Genomic DNA, 16,349 nt, shown 5'->3' on the forward strand with positions numbered 1-16,349 from the left:
CAACACCACTGTGATGGAATATCCCGTTCAACCCCATACACCAGGCCGAACTGGGAGGTTTGCAGTGCAATGCTGGATCCCAGAAACCTGGCACCCACCACTGTTACAGTGCTCTGCTCCCCTATGGAAGCAGATAGGCTCTGAAGATGGACAGAGCCCAGCTCAAACTGCCACAGCAACACAGCACCAGGGCCTGAGACCTGCTGGAACACCTTCAGGAATGCGCCCAGGCAGCGGGATGGCGCAGCATTCAGGGTCCCTTTGCTCCCAGTGTGTGCTGCCTCCCACAGATGTGTCCCTCCAGGATGTCCGGCACAGTAGCTCCGCTTCAGCAGCAGAGTTTGTGTTGATCTCGCTGTTGCTTTGGGCAGCCGGTGGCTTCCTGCGAGCACGTACGCTGTGAGCAACATCCGACTGGGAAGGGATGTTGCTGGGAGCTTCATGTTTTCCGTGCTGGGGCCCGCAGGATGAGTAACAAAGGAAAATGGAAGGAGCAAGTGTGTGTGTTCAGTGTCACTGCTCAGGGCTGGCTGGGATGTCCCAAGTCCCACTGTATGCCCACTGACCCAGCTGAAACCCTGGCTCTCCTAACAGTGACTGCTCTGTCCGTGACCCACCCAAGGTGTATTTTGCTCTTCCTGCATTTCCAGGGCTCACATCAGTTGTAGCATGGCTGTACTGGGCCAAGGGTTCTGGGCACTCAGGACAAAGAAGGTGCTGGCTTTTGTTCCCAGCTGCTTTTTAGGCCTCTGATGATTTAGTAGGTACCTGTTTATCAAAGCATGGGACAACAATTGCCTGCTCTCCTTCCTCTCTGGATTTCAGACTATTCTACTCTATACCACAGGAGAACACCTGCCACTCCTAGGCCTTGAAAAGATCTGGAGCTGGTGCTTTGGTCCTTTAAACAAGACTTTTTAAACAAGCATGTCAGATGATACTGCTCTCCTACTAGGCAACTCTTCATTAAAACTTTATACTTTAGCAAGCCTTTCACTGAAGACACACTCCAAGCATCATACCCGTCAAACGGCAGTAGGCAGGACCAATTTAGTAACTCAAAAGGTTTTCCTGAAGGCAGAGAATATCCAGTCCTGAATAAACTCCCAACTGAAGGACATGGTGTGCAAACAGATCCCTCTGCAGTGCCAGGATGAGGAGTTGAGCCCAGCCTGGCTGCAAGGGATGTGTGGAGCTCATTTTAGCACTGGCCAGAGCTCTGCAGGACTCCTGCAGGGCATAGGGGACAACTGAGCAGAGGAGATGTGGACAAACTTCCAGCTTGGGAGTACTTGGGCTGTCCCAGTGCAGGCACACTGCACTGGCAGCTTGGCCAGCTGGGTTCCAAGGAGGCTCCACTGCATATGTGGGCTGCTTACTCACATTTTTTGCAAAGCCTTAGCAAGCTCAGGTGAACCCGGAAAACACATTTGTTTCAAAAAAAAAAAAAAAAAAAAAAAAAAAAAAAAAAAAGAGAGCTTTAATAGGTCGAGAGAAAAGAAAACTGAAGAAGCGTGGTCAACACTTTGTGCACAATCCCTTCCCCACAGCTGTAATCTGCTTTTCCTCTCACAACATGCTCCTCTGCTTCATGCTCCTTCTCTCTCCTTTAACCACCCACTGCCCTCCTGGGTTACCCCACTGTCCTTCTTCCCTTCCCACTCTTGTGTGTGCTCCACTCCTGGGTGGGAGCACTGGTTTGGCAGAGGGACTGACATGAGACAGCATTAGTCTGTATTTACAGCTCTGATACAGATCATGGACATTCACCACAGGCACAAAACCTCAGTCCACAAAATGCTTCTGAAATGTGACAGCCTGGTGAAAATCGCAATTCCTGTTTTTTCTTGTATGGGTCTCATTTGTCACCCTGGGCTTGGCTTGCTTATTTTTTTGACACCATCACTTCTGATCCACCAAAGCCTACCCAGTTCAGCTGATGCTGACACCAGAGACGCTTGCATTCCTATGGGACTATTTCTGCTTTATTTCTCATCACAGAACCTTACAAAAGAAATTAAAGGAGCCAAGAAGAGCCCCAAAGAGGACACCTGCTTCTGAAGGAAAACCACAGGGCATGAAAAATTGGAAGCAATTCCTAAGAGGGTGCAGAGAGAGAGGATTTAGATTCAGTGAGAACATCTTGATTTGCCTAAATACGTGAGTCCCTTATTAAATTACTGTCCTGTTGAATAATAGTGTTCAGCAAAGGGATCAAAACTGTGTCATTCTAGATTGTAAATGAGACTTGGGAATTCAGTGGTGAGGGCTAAGTCACAAGCCTGAAATGTCCCAATGGGAGAATGGCAAAGTTCAGGGGCTACAAAGAGACCCAGTCAGGCCACAGGGATGAGAGGCTGAACTTGGGGTGAAGGCTGCAGCCTAGTCCTGAAGATCCAAAAACTTCTATGGGAGCAACTGCATCACCACCAAAACATTCCTTCTCCTGCCAAGAGACAGCCCCCCGGGGCCCCGGGCAAGCAGATGTGCCCGTGCCCATCCCATCACCGGGATGCAGTGCTGTGCAGTTAGGTTTCACATCCTCACCAAGGCTGCCTGGCTCTGGGGCTGGGGCTGCCTAGGGAAAACCAGCAGTTTCCCAAAACTGCAGACTTGCAACGGAAACTGAAATGCCACAAACTCACTGGACTGAAGAGAGCAGTGGCCCTGCTGAATGTGAGACTGAAGAGAGCAGTGTCCCTGTTGTCCCTTCTGTCTCTACCATCCCTGCCACTGGCCACACCACCAGCTAAAAGCCACCACAGGGAGACCTGCCAGCACAAAAGCCTTTTCTTTCCTTAGGAGTAGTTTTTCAGTCCCCTTTCTTAAAGCAGTCTCAGCTGTTCCTCAAACTCTTCTGTTCCTTCCTGCACTCCCAGCAGCAGCCAGGTTGGGACAATGATGTATTCAACCTTTTGAGCAAAAGCCAGTAAGAGTCCAACCACCAAATCATCCCAAGCATCACAGTGACAAACTCTGACCTCAACTCATACTTCTACCACTTATTTACTTGCTCTTTTATTTTAAGCTTGCATGTTTCACAGACGCAACACACCATCTCTCTTCACAAAACTCTTCCTCCCACCCAGCCCACGCGTGCTGCTTTCAGCCCTTCCAACCACCTGCCCCGAGGGAGGAGACACCCACATACACCCCGCACAACATCGTTGTGGCTGCTGCAGATTATTCACAATTTCTTGCCTGGGGTATGCAAGACCTGTCAAAGGTGCAGCTTTCCAAACACAGAAACCTGTGACTGTGCTGCAAAGCCTTGGCATCCTCCCTGTGTTCAGAACTAACAGTGCTCTCCTCCTCGTCTGGGAAGAGAACTTGGGGAACTAAGTTCTCCCCTCAGAAGGGAGTTAGTGACCTCTTTCTGGAGGAGCTGGGAGACAGCACTACGCAGAAGGACCATCAGCTCCGAGCTGGACAGGTCCCTGGCTGAGCAGGAACCCAGAGGCTAAATTGGAAGGACTGGAAGCCAGCTCTGAGCTGATATGAAATCCATCCCACAGGTGGGACACCTGATCAGAAGGGACTGGTTAATGTTTAATAAGTCACAAAAACATCCTGTGGCAGAGGCGTGGGGCTCTTCCCGCCCGCCAGGGCACTCACCGTCCTCATGGCCGTGCAGGTTCTGCGGGCTGCGCATGCTCTCGTCCTGGCTGGGGCTCAGGCTGGAGTTCAGGTGCTGGTCAGCTGAGATCCATGTGGAGTCGTTCATATCAAAGTCCTCACTGCTCACCGATGTCTCATCCTGGAGGCAAACAGGAAAGGGTTAACTCATGGAGCTATTTCCTTTCCTTCTTTCTCTGGCTTTAACATCTCCTCACCACACTCCTTTCTAAAAACAATTGGGTGGGCAGCTCCTGTTCCCCGCCCTGAGAAGCCTTGCAGGCCCCTTGGGCTTCCCAAGGCCACGGCAAGCAGCCCTTCCCTGCACAGGGCGAGGTGGCTGCCCCAGCGGGGACCAGGGCTCTGCTTCCTGCCTGAAGACTTGCCTGAGCAATGGCACTGTCTCTAATTGAGGACAATTAGAAAGAGCTCACATCCTGTAGGAGCGGATGGCTGAGCCCTGGAGTTTACCCTTTAATCTCCATCCACCCCAGCGTGCTCCTGGCGAGGCAGCGGTGTGCGGGAGCTGAGGACAGGCGAGAAATGGCTCCATTAAACAGCTCGGACTTTTCTGAGATCAAATCATCTGCTACACGAGGAACCACCAGAGGACTGGCAGCAGCGGGAGCAGCTTCTGGGGCATATCTGGACACAGGTATGGATCCCCAAAGATCTGCACTGCCTGATGCTGCAGAGGAGGCTCCTCCAGACCAGAGATATTGCCTCAGTACCCTGATCAAAAATGACAGCACACACACCTTGGGAAGGGGCTAGGGGAGTGAGATCCCCAGTGACGCAAGGACACCCTGGCTTAGGCCAGGAACACCAGCTAGCCGCCTGCTCCCTGACGATGGCATAGATGACATTCCTCTCTCCCACTTCTGCAGCTCAAAGGACATTTTCTCTCTCCCTTCTCACTAACCTTTACAGTACTTCGAGACACAGCCCTTGGATCGCTTCCAGCACCGGAAAGGTCAGCCACAGGATTTCAAAACCATCATCATAAAGGCAGCACTGCGATCCTGAATGAGAGGAGGGGCTGTGGGACCTCCCCAGGCTGAACTCTCCCAACGCAAAGCTTGGGAGGAAGCAGATACGTGTTCTCATATGGACAGTCTTGCTGGTGATCCCTTTATCTGCCTTCCTCTCCCTGCTCCCCTCCCAAAGCCAGGGGCACAGACAGCCCTGGGGTGCACCGGAACACCGAAAATGTGTCCAGAACCACTTTCAACTCTGCTTTCCTTTGATTGAAACATTTCAAAGGCTTGTAAACCTCTCTGCTCTTATTTTTTTACCCTCCCCCTGTTCCTGAGATAAAATACAATCCCCGCTCCTTTTCCGTGTAAGCAGTAATTGGCAGCACCCCTCCAACCTACGCCTGCTCCTCATAAAAACGGCCCTGCCTGGCTGCCGCTGGCTGATAGTTTTTATTGTGAACAAACAAATGTCTTTAAAGACAGGTTTGTGCTTTTCCTCCCAGCTCTTCGTCCCTGCAGACACATCTGCTGGCTCAGGGCTCGTGCCGCCCCCAGCCCGCTCCTTCCATGTGCCTCCTGGGGAGTTTCCTGGAATTTACGGCTTGTGAAACCCTGCACGCACCAAGGGATGGACTGATGGGCAGATGGACAGGGCTCGGCAGTCCCAAGCATGCCCCCCTCAGGGACACCCTGACCCCTGGCCCACCAGGTGTCCCTGAGGAGCCCCCCTGTGCCCAGGTGGAGCTGAACAGGAGGGCAGAAGGTAAGGACAGGCACATCGTCCCTGGCTCCGCACAGCTTCACTGCCACACCAGCCACAAAGCAATTGTGCCTCTCCAGAAACTCCATCTTGTACGTACAGGAACAGAACTGCAAAGGTCTCCCTGTTGCAAACTATAAATAGTCTCTTTATTGTAAGCATTTGCAGGGAGGCAGCCACCCTAATATCTGGCCTTCTTCACAAGGCTTACTTAAGATTACTGTCAGGCTTAAGAGACAAATGCAAATGCCAAGGTCCTTGCTGCCCACAGTCTCTCACCTGTCCAGTGAGGAGGAGGAGCCTGGGGAGTGACCCATGATGTTTTTAGGTTGTTCAGGTTCAGTTGCAAAGGACATCCAGCCTCAGCACCCCAACCACAACCCCATCGTGCTCTCCATGCACTCACACATGGGGGAGAAGCAGTGACATGAAGGATGCCTCGCATGCACATGCGATGGAAAGGGCCTCATAAATGTGTACAATTCTCTCAAGGTGCAATAATGTTCACCTATTATTAGAAATACTCTGGCTATCAAATGAGAAACTGATAAGCTATAAATGACTCAAGTTAAACAAGGCTGTCACACGTTCACCAGTCCAGGATTCAGCCACCAGCAGAAAGTCACCCCCTGCTTTCCAGCCAGAGCTTTCTGCTTTCCAGCACAAATACCCTCGGCCAAAATACTAACAGGATGAATTTCCAGCATCTCAGTGCCCCTACTGCACAGTCCACCCCAAAAGAATGCAAAGCCAAACATGCAGGTGGCAGCAGGAGAACCCTTCCTGGCAGTGGAAACTGTGGAGACCTCATCCACTGCCTGCTGGGTCTGGGCAGCCACCCGGCTCTGCCCACACCACAGAGCTCCAGGAACTCCTCACACCTTTGTGCCTCTTTACTAAAGAAAGAGAAAAGCCCCAGCCTCAAATGTGCTTCTGGCCATGCCCATCACTCCAGTTCTGGCATCCTGCACTAGCCCTTGGCTGCATTCCTCACTGCTTGTAGGAACAGCAGAGGCCACCAGCAAACTCCTGCCTCAGGACACCCCTCGGAGATGGAAGGCTGAACACTGTGACCTCCGAGTGCTGCCCATGAACTGCTGGCACTGCCTCCTCATACCAGAGACAATCCCAGGGACAGGAGGCCCCAGCAACCACATCCAGAGCACTGGCTGCCCAGCCACAGCCCAGGAGCAGAGGGACAGCAGCGCAGCACAGCACAAATCCAGCCTCAAAGCACAGGACACCAGAGCAGGATCAAAATTTCTGGCTAGGTGGGAGCTTTGAATCTCCCTGGATACCAGTAACCTGGCTGAAGGTTGAGCCTTGCAGTGGGCTCCCCATCCAGCCAAACAAGGAAGCATTTCTCAATAGCAGCAACAGCCACGACTCGGAGCAATACGGTAAATCTAATCTACCCTTCCACCCTCTTTTGGCTTGCAAGTCAGGCAGCTCATTCTTTTTCCTCTCTGGGTTCTCAGGAGAATTCCCTCTGCTAATTTCTTCTTTCCTGTAAACAAACTTCAAATGAAACTTTCATTAGAAAACAGAATGCAATCCATTACCAGTGCCTGTCTCAGGACCTGCTGCCTTTTCCCCAGTTCCACACTACTCGTGGCACAGATGGAAGTGCCAGTGGCGCCCCAAGCAGCCAACCCATAGCCAAACCCTGAACCCCAGCTCTGCTGCTGCCGCCCTCCTCCTTCCTGCCTTTCCCAGCTCTCCGGAGAGATCTCCTCACCCCGCAGTAAAGTCCCATCGCTTTGTTTCCAATGTTCAAGGGACTGAGCGATCAAGGGTCAGGCAGCAGAGCTGCTCTCTGCAAGGGGAAGTCGGATCCTGCTGCTGCACTCACAGGGCACACCCAAACATCGGAACAGGGCTCCCGGCACCACTCAGGGTTTGGAAAACAAAATCCTCGCTTCTCTCCTTATCTACAGCCCAACATTCACAGCTGCTCTACAGACATTCACAGCCAATATTTTCTACCCAGCAGAGGCAGACACTCACATGTGCAGGGCTCACACTCCACATTTCTGTCCCACTTTCCATTCACGATCTTCAAGCACTGTGCCTGCAAGCGTCCGCTGAGCTTCCCCAACTTCGCTGCGAGTTAGAAAACTACTCCTCTTATTATAAACGTGGAAATCCCGGGTACTGACAGCCACTGTGGCTGGTCCAAGAACACAGCGAGTCGCTGGCAGATCCAGGAACCTAATCAAGCTCTCCGAACTGCAAGGCTGTAATTGCTAGACAATGTTTCTTCACCAAAGCTCTTCCTCCAGGAGAACAACCTCCCACAGCACGGGCTGAACAGGGCAGGGGGGGAAGCTACTCTTATAACCTCGTAAATATATGCAAGACTATCGGTAACCTGCTTATTTTACAGCCAGGCTCAGTTTCTCGGGGACTGCCTTGCAATCTCTCTCCAGTCATTTACATGCTGTGCCTCACGTTTAATATTCCAAGCTCCGAGTCTCAGGACGGTTTATTTTCTCTCTTTAAGTCCTTTTATTTTAAAACATGTCCTTTCACGCCACAGCCCACTATCCCGATGGGATTTCCTTCCGCGGAGCAGGAACCGAGGCTGTGTGCCGTGCAACCTCCCCAGCACACAGCCACGCTCAGCTTCCCACCAGGACCAGCCGTGTTTTTAGAATCAACAAAAGGCAACGCGTGACTGCCAGTCCCCAGAGCTGCTCCAGTGCCACGCCGGTGCCGTGCACGACCTGCCTGGCACAGGCAGCCCCCAGACCTGCCGAACCTGGCCAGGGCAGAGCTCCCCGCACCGTGACCCCCGGCAGCGGCGCGCAGGGACCAGCTCTCAGGAAAGCAGCCTCATCTCCGTCTCAGCCACTGTTTAAACCCAGCCCTCTGAGCATGCCAAGAAGGTATTGAACCAGATTTGACCCTAACTTAACCAGTTCAGCGCAGAGAAAGGCTTACTAATGGAAGATAAAACACTCCGGGTCAAAGATTGGTACTGCAGCCACGAATAGTGTGGTGGTCATCGCTTCAAAGACCGGAGAAGCCTCACAGCACACGGGCGTACGCGGGCTGTGGCGGCGGTGAGCTGTGACTGCGCTGCCTACTCGTGTGTACAATTCCCACACCAAAGAGAACATCCCCGGCGCTCTTTGTCAGATCACTTACGTCCTTATTTACCGCGATTTCTGCCGAATTCAACGGGACCCGGCAAAACCCGAATAATTTCTTAGTTCCCGAAAACAGGCAAAACAGTTAATATTAACGGCAAAGGGCAAATGGAAGAGGAAGGGAAGCTCATCCCCTTCTTCCCCTCCCCCTCCTCTAAGAGCTCTTCTTCTGGGAACCCCCCGAGCATTCCCAGAGCCCCGAGGCGCGGGGAGCTGCCAGGGCGGGGGGCGGCCCCGCAGCCCCTTCCCGGAGCCGCTGCCCCGTTCCTGCTGTTCAGCGGGGAGGTGCTGAACGCGGGGCAGGGGGGACGGCGCTGCACGACTCCCACCACCACCCTGGAGCCCCGCACCTGCCTCCCCCGCACCTGAACTTGCTCACAGGCGTTTGCTTTTCCATACCAGGTTGGGACGGTGGCTGATACCGCGCGGTGTGAAAAGGCACTTTGCTCTTCCCCCAGCACCGGGAAGCGAGTGTCGGGGGAGGGGGGGACGGACCCGGTTTTGGAGGCGGTGGCCAAGAGAAGCAGCGCTGTGGGCTGAGTGGCCGGAGGTCCCCGTGTTCCCACCCTCCCCGACGGCCACGGGACCCCGGTGGGATGCGGTTCCCACGCAGAAGCGAGGTGCGAGGCGCCGGGCTAGAGTCCCCGTGCCCGTCCTACCCCCACCCGCAGGTAAATAGATACACCCGCGATGGAGCCCTGCCCGCGCGTGTGCGGGGCTCAGCGTGCGGCGAGGATTGACACGTAAGTAGGGCTTTACCTCCAGGGAGGCGGCTATTTCCAGCACAATCCCCGCCCGGGGCCGGGGCTGGTGGTGATGGCGGCGCGGGGCCAGTGCCCAGGGATGGCCGGGGGACGGGAGCGCTCCCGCCGCCGCCTCCTCCCACTTTCTTCGGCGCTTTTGTGCTCTTCCGGGCGCGGGGGAGCCGCGCCGGGCGCGGGGAAGGACGCGCCGCCCTCCCCCCCCCCCCCGCCGCCGGGCAGCCGGGCGGGCGACCCGCAACTTCCCGGGGCAGCGGGGCGGCCGCTCCCCCCGGAGTTGGGGCCGGGCCCCGCGGCCACCGCCCCCCCCCGCCCCGCCCCGCCCCGCCCGCCGGTAGCCCCCCCCCTTCCTCCCCAGCCCCGCAGCGCCGCGGCCGCGTGGAGCCCCCGAGCATCCCCCCCCGCCCGCCGCCCCGGGATCGGTACCGGAGCCCCCCGCGGGCGGGCGCCTACCTGGAGCGGAGCCCGGGGCCTGCCGGCCTGCGCCAGCCCGGCGGCGCGGCGGGGAGCGCGGGGCGGAGGGACGGAGGGAGGGGGCCCGGGCTGGCGGCGCTCCGGAGAGGCTGACAGCCAGCTGCTGCCCGGGGAGAGGGGCCGGCGCTGCGGAGCGCGTCACTCCCGGCTCCCGGGGGGGGGGCCGGGGAGGCGGAGGGGGGCGAGCGGGGCCCGGCCGCGGGCGGAGGGGGCGGGGGCGGCGGGGGAAGGGGAGCGGGGCCGCGGGGGGCGGGCGCACCGGGCCGGGCGCGGCGGGGGGCGCGGAGCCGCGCCTGGAAGAGCACATTGTGGAGGGCCGGGAGGGCCCTTCCCCGGGAGGAGACAATGTCCAGGGCCGGGCGCCTGCTGGAGAGCGCGAGAATGCGCGGCCAGGGCACGGTACGGATCGGTTGGGATCGGCCGGGAGTGCCGCTGCCCGCCTGGGCATCCTCCGCTCCGCACGACCCAGAGGGCTGTAGCCGATCTGGGACCCTCCGCTCGGCACAGAACCGGGGGCTGCCGCCCGTCTCGGCCCGGCCCGGGGACCCTCTGCCCGCCCGGCTCGGTGCGGCCCCGGGAGCTCCGTCCCCGGGTGCGCCCGTGCGCGGGTGCAAGTGCGGGGCCCCTGCAGCGAGCCCCGGGCTCGGTGGGTCCCCCAGCCCCTTCCCCGCGCGGTGGGTGCTGCGGTGCCGAATCCTTTTGTTTCTGATGATTCTCCCTCGCTCCGCGGGGGCAGAAGGACCCCGCGCTGACCCTGAACGCTGGAGCAGGGCTGTTGGGAAACCAGCGGCTTGCCCAGCACAGCTCTGGGCAGGGCACCGGCTGCCAGATGCCCCGGAGGATGGGTTGCTGGGTTCCAGCTCTGGCAGGGCAGCACTGGGGGCCCCAGCATCCCCCAGGCTGGGCTCCGAGGGCAGTGGGTCAATGACCTCTGTTTTAGTTTGGGATCATCATGATGGAATGGTGATCCCTACCACAGTGATAGGCACCAGCGTTGCAGCATCCCCCTCCCCAGCCCACATCATGTTTCACTATTTAATGCTTACAAAGGAAATGGTTTATGAAATAAACCAAGTGTAGCAGTTCAGTGTGGAGCCTGCAATACACTGGTAACACTGGTACCAGAAACTGTGCCAGAGCCAGGATGGGAACTGCCAGGTTTGGGCTTATGACTTGTTAGTGCGGATGTCCAGTTATGATGTTATCTGTTCCAGCGTTAACCACCTCACTGCCAGGGAAGCGGCAAGGGAAGAGGGTAGCTCAGGAAGATATGAGGCCAGAGGTGAAAATGGGCATCACTCAGTACTACATTTCCATCTCCTCCAGGCTGATCATGGAGCCAGAGGCTGAAAGGCAAGAGCAGGAGCCCTGGGGGCCTTCTGCAGGAAGCAGTTGGCTGGGAGGGCAGCGGGCTGGGAGCCCCCTGCCACAGGGCCTTCTCTGCACTCCCAGCTCCATGGCTGCTGCTCCTCCCTGAAGCTAAAATAAAATCCTGACCATTTAAGGTGAACAGGAGCCTTGCCGAGAACCTCAGCAGAGCGGGCTTTAACCCCTTCCCATTGCTGGGCTTTGTTTACTCCTTGCACTTCCTTTGGCTTCAAGCTAGACCAGCTTAAAGCCATTTGGGAGAGCACATCCCCTGGGACCGAAATGCCTGCCCCTCTTTGGTGAGCTGGCAGAGGACACAAACTGGCCAGGATGCTAGTTTGAAGCACAGTCACTATTCCATGCTGCCTCACCATGTGGACACTCCTATTTTATACTAAGTGCCTTTGTGTGGGTTAGCTTAATCCACTTTGGAAATGGATTAACCTAAATTTCACATCGGCAAACTTCGTGTGGAACAGCCGGGTCCACACAGGGAGTGAGGGAGGAAGAGCCATTCAGCAAGAGCTGCTGGGCAGGAGCTGTTCCCTGTGCAGGAGAGGGGTCCTGACCCCAAGGGGGGTCACCGCTGTTACAAGTGGGGTCATGAGCCCGACAGAAATGCAATTGTTTGTGCCAGCACACGGGGTCACGAGGCTGGCAGAAGTGGGGCTCAACAGCGGAAGAGGGGCTGCCTCCAGAAACAGCCAGAGAAGCTCTGGGAAACAGCCCACCAAGCACCTTTCTAGTGGGGATTTTTCAGATTCAAATTGTCTAGGGGGAAATAACTGTGGCAATTAGATACAGAATTGGTAATAATAATTTATCGAGTTGTCAGGAGCAGGGATAAGTGCCTTACAAGATTACACATTAAAAGAACACACACCGTAACAAACCAGTGCTGCTGTTACTATATCATATATATAATATACATCAAATATATTATTTATAAGTCGCTTCCTTCCCTCTCTCTTCACAATGTGTTCATTACCTCTGGTACCTGCCAGCCCCCTCACATGGACACAGATCTGCCCATGCAGAGAGCCTGGGGCTCCCTGTCCAACTGTGTTGATCCTGCTGGATGCCACCAGAGCCGAGCTGCAGGTCCTGGGAAGAGTCATGTCCCAGCTGTGACAGCACTCACACCACAGAGCCTGCCCTCACATCAGGCAGTTATGCTTCCAAGGGCATTGCTAACGATGACCTGACCTCATCTGTTGTCATTTCCTAAGGCAAGGCTCCACAAGAATACCAGGACTGCTGTCAAACCCAGGAATACACGACATTTAAGGCGCTGCAGGAGCTTAATTGAATGGTTGTGGTGCTGTGGATTGTGGGCACAGGGATCTAGTGGTGGGAGCAGGGACTGCAGGCTCTGGCCATCACGCCAGAGGAGTCACTGACTCATGGATGACCTTGTGCAAGTCACTTGATGTTCTTGTGCCTCTGAAAAGTAGGTTAAGTAACAAATGGGACCTCCTGCATTGGGTCCTCCGTGACCATCAAACCCTGCTGAGGAATAAGCAGTGAAATGCCATTCTCTGGGGGGCAAGGCCAGGAAGGAAGTGGGCAGGAGGGACTGACATGGCATGAGGGGCAGACACAGCTTTTATCCACACTCTATCTGCCATCCAGAGAGAGTCAGGGAAAAAAAAGGTGGGTAAAGATTTTGGAAACTTCATTATAGACCAGGTTTCTTGTGGGCTGAGGGCTGTATTCCTACTTCATCCTGATCACTCCTTCCTTAGAAGTAGCAGTAGTTAGTATCTGGCATGGGCATGAATAGAGTACAGGGAATGGATGTTTGAAGGGACAGGTCCCTGACAGTCAAATATCCCCTAACATTTATTTCCACTGCCCAAATCCACAGCCCCAATAGCGATGTCTGCACTGCTCTATACAGTGAGAACAACCTTCACAGCTTATCTCTTGGTCCCCCAAAATCAGAATTGAGTAACCACAAACAGAACCCCCACCAAACCCATTTTTGGCCATTCTCAAGCATTCCGCACGATTCAGAATCCATCCTTGTGAGTAAAACTGACTCCTCAGCTCCTTCTGTGCACACACAAGTCCTAGTGTGGGTCTGAGGGGTGTGTGCAAGCAGACAAGGTGCAAACCTCCCTACACAGGTTGAACAGCAGAGGAAACAAAAGCAAGCACACAATTCAAGGTTAAAAAGCTGAACCACACAGCTTCATCTTCTGTAATAACGGAAATCATTAATAACAGTTTGTGCTCTCAAAGTAGTTGCCATCCAAGCTCTTGAAGAGCTTTATTAGTGAGCAAGACCTCAGAAGTCTCTCTGAGGTATTATCCCCTTTTTAAAGGGAGAAGGCAATTAAGAAACAGCCATTTGTGTGACTTGATCAAAGTCAATGTACAGCACATCAGCACCTGAGCTTCGAGATGGTGCAGAACAGCCCACCATGCACAGCTTTCCACAGGAACAGGACAGATCCAACTGGATCCACGAGACTACTCCATGGATGTTGCAATAGTGTTTTCATCACTCTGAGGTTGACATCTTTACTTTATCCCCTGGAAATATTTCCCAGCCCGACTTTACAGGCCCTGAACCAAAACCTTGTTTCCAATTCCACTGGGAACAGCTGCCTTTGATGCTGGTTAACACACAATGGAATGGACAGCAGCTCTCCTTACCAAACAGGGAATATACTGGGAAGAAAAACAGGAATTAAAGAGAGGTAGTGTGGCTTCTGGCCCTGTTTATTCAGTGTTCCCAGACACAAGCTCATGCAGCTTGGCTGTAGCAGGCTTCAGAGACCAGATAACAGGCACCAGGGTAGGTGTATGTGGTGGAGAGTGATCAGTCCCAATTTCCCATGGGTGGATCTACGTGAAAACCACAGCTCCACTAAGAGCCAGAGAAACTTCTAAACATCTCCCAGCCACTTCTCCAGGACCTTAGCTGAGCTGCACAACACCATAGGGAAGTGAACAGAGAGTGGGAAAGGGACCACTGGTGCATGAGAGCCGACTGGAGCTGTCACATGCAGCAACTAAATACACCTGAGTAGTTCCAGGGGGTGAATTATCCCCAGCATCACTAGAAACAGGCAGTGCCACCTCCTTTCTTATAAAAATTACATGATTAGCCGCAAAACAGCAGAGTTAGAGCCCTGGCATAACTTCTTACTGGAAGACAAGAGCTACAGTGGCAGGATCGACCCTAGCCAGCTCACGTTGGTCTCACACTGTTTGCTCACAGCACACATCATACTGAACAAACACAGAGCTCACCTGGAACACTGGGAAAAGTACTGACAGATCCACACAGCGGGAAATAAAAGCTGCCGAGTTTTTACAAGCTGGGAATGCCAGAGTTAATTCCCGGTAACAAAAATGAGTTGCCCTTCGCTGAAAGCAGCCCATTCACACCAGGGTGAAACCAGGCTAAATGGATCGGTCATCTGACCTCCTGCGTCTCATGAGCCGTTAGAGGCCAAGGATGAAAGTTTTGCTAAAGCATCTTTGCCAGTAAAGAACACTGGTGTGACAGCTGGACCTGGCTTTGCCTGGACGAACTCTGTCGTTAAGAGCAGATCCGAAGTTTCCCAGGCAAGGTCGGCTCCCGGCGGCAGAAGCTCTGTCCCCACTAGAGGGCTGTGCAGCCGAGCCCGCCGAGCAGCGAGGAAATCTGTTTCTAACTCAGTGTCTCCCTGTGCCTACGGCCAGTGGTCCCTTCTGTGCCTAAGAGTGCGTTTAGGGAAATTACATAGTGCTCAAAAACGACTTAAAAATTAGCAGCAGGAAAAAAAGATCTCCCCATACCAAGACAAAGGCTCTTGAATGAGAGCTATCTAGAGCTCAAGCCAACTTGATCTAGAGGTATTTATTCCCGGAGATGTTTAACACCCTTTTTAATGGACTGGGAAGTACCTTATCATCCTCATGTGATGCAAACGCATCATCTCACTTCCTTTCAAGTACTGCCTGCTTCTGCCTTCCTCACCTCTGTGAACACACACAGAGTTTCTTCAGGATGCCTTCGTGAAACACTCAGCTAAATCCAGTTCCCAGGGCTCGCCCAGCAGCTGCCAGCTCTGCCAAATTCCCTCCTCGTCTCTGGACTATGTGAATGAGATGTCTGCAATTCTGAAAATAAAAACCCAGTGTGTGCCCTCCTCTGGCTGCAGGCTCCCCTCCCTGCCTTCTCCACCCCCAGGACTGGCTGGAGATGGCTCCAAAGCAGAAGGAAGAGACTGAGTGCCAGGGGAAGATGCATCTTAGCTGCTTTCAGAGCCTCTGAGACACTGAAGTGAGCAAGCACAGTAATGGGTAGACCAGGGAAAAAAGAGGAGGAATTCACATTGCCAAGCAGCCTCTGGTCATGAGGCTCTGTGAGCTCTCAAATCCTGCAGAAGCTTGATCCTCACTAGCACCAGACAAGACCAACTCCATGTACATCGGTGGGATTTAAGCCCCTGTGCCCCCCTTCCAGGATTATCCAGCTGTCTGGGCTAAAACATTGCTTGAAATAGTGCTCTGAAAACCACCTCGCATCCACGCACCAGGCTCACAGGGAAATTACTGGATGGATGGGATGTGTGATGGTGCAGGACAAGGCTCTGTCCCTCTCAAACACTTACAAGTCAGTGCTGCAAAGCCATAGCAACAAGAAAAACACTCTTCTTATTTCCCATCCGAGAGCAGCTCCTGCCATTCACTGATTGCGTGACCTTCTGCCAGCAGCCACTGAAGCAATCTTTGAAAACGTTTCTGTATCATTTAAACCTGGTTACTCAGCCCTGGACTGTTTCTGCCAAGGTAGCAGCAACAACTCTGGAGCAGAGAGAGGGAGCCTGGCATTTCAGTGCTGAGATTTGTCCTCTTAAAATCTTTCTATTCCTCCTGTCACCAGTGGAAACCCTGCCCAACAGTGGCATAAAAAATAAATCCAAGGCTGAGGTTGAGTAACACAGAAAAGATTGTCTGAAAAATGACTGCAATAGAATAACCAATCATTTAAAAATGCTAATATTTAGCATTTGAAAATGAGGTGGAAGGATCATTGTAGATAAATATCAAATATCTTCTATTCATTCCTTTTTGCTGCTAGATTGGGAAGGTCAGCAGTTCAGAGATGCTTTAATGTCTTGGTAGATACCATGAAATGGGGCTAATTCAGCACTCTGGAAAGGGTAAGGGGTCTGATTTTTCACACATGTGAGAACTGGTAAAAAAATGGGGATAAAGGAAGATTCCCACCCCAAAAGAACCT

At 53.9% G+C, this 16,349-nt stretch overlaps 1 protein-coding gene across 4 annotated transcripts in view; it reads right to left on the reverse strand.

Moving 5' to 3' along the window:
* The window catches only part of NOL4L (nucleolar protein 4 like), a 63,487-nt gene that overhangs the window by 17,284 nt on the left and 29,854 nt on the right, over positions 1–16,349 (reverse strand). Inside the window, exons 1-2 of one of the 4 annotated variants that reach the window (XM_056507060.1) lie at positions 9,719–9,856; positions 3,616–3,757 (exon numbers count right to left, since the gene is read on the reverse strand). In XM_056507060.1, coding sequence (XP_056363035.1) covers positions 3,616–3,724 — 109 coding nt within the window. In that variant the 5' untranslated portion in view covers positions 3,725–3,757; positions 9,719–9,856. Of the gene's footprint in view, positions 1–3,615; positions 3,758–8,869; positions 8,935–9,263; positions 9,511–9,718; positions 9,857–16,349 lie in introns of those variants that run through there. The other 3 variants (XM_056507059.1, XM_056507061.1, XM_056507058.1) reach the window with 3 other exon arrangements.

This window comes from Oenanthe melanoleuca, chromosome 20 (assembly GCF_029582105.1).
Source record: "Oenanthe melanoleuca isolate GR-GAL-2019-014 chromosome 20, OMel1.0, whole genome shotgun sequence".
NCBI lineage: Eukaryota > Metazoa > Chordata > Aves > Passeriformes > Muscicapidae > Oenanthe > Oenanthe melanoleuca.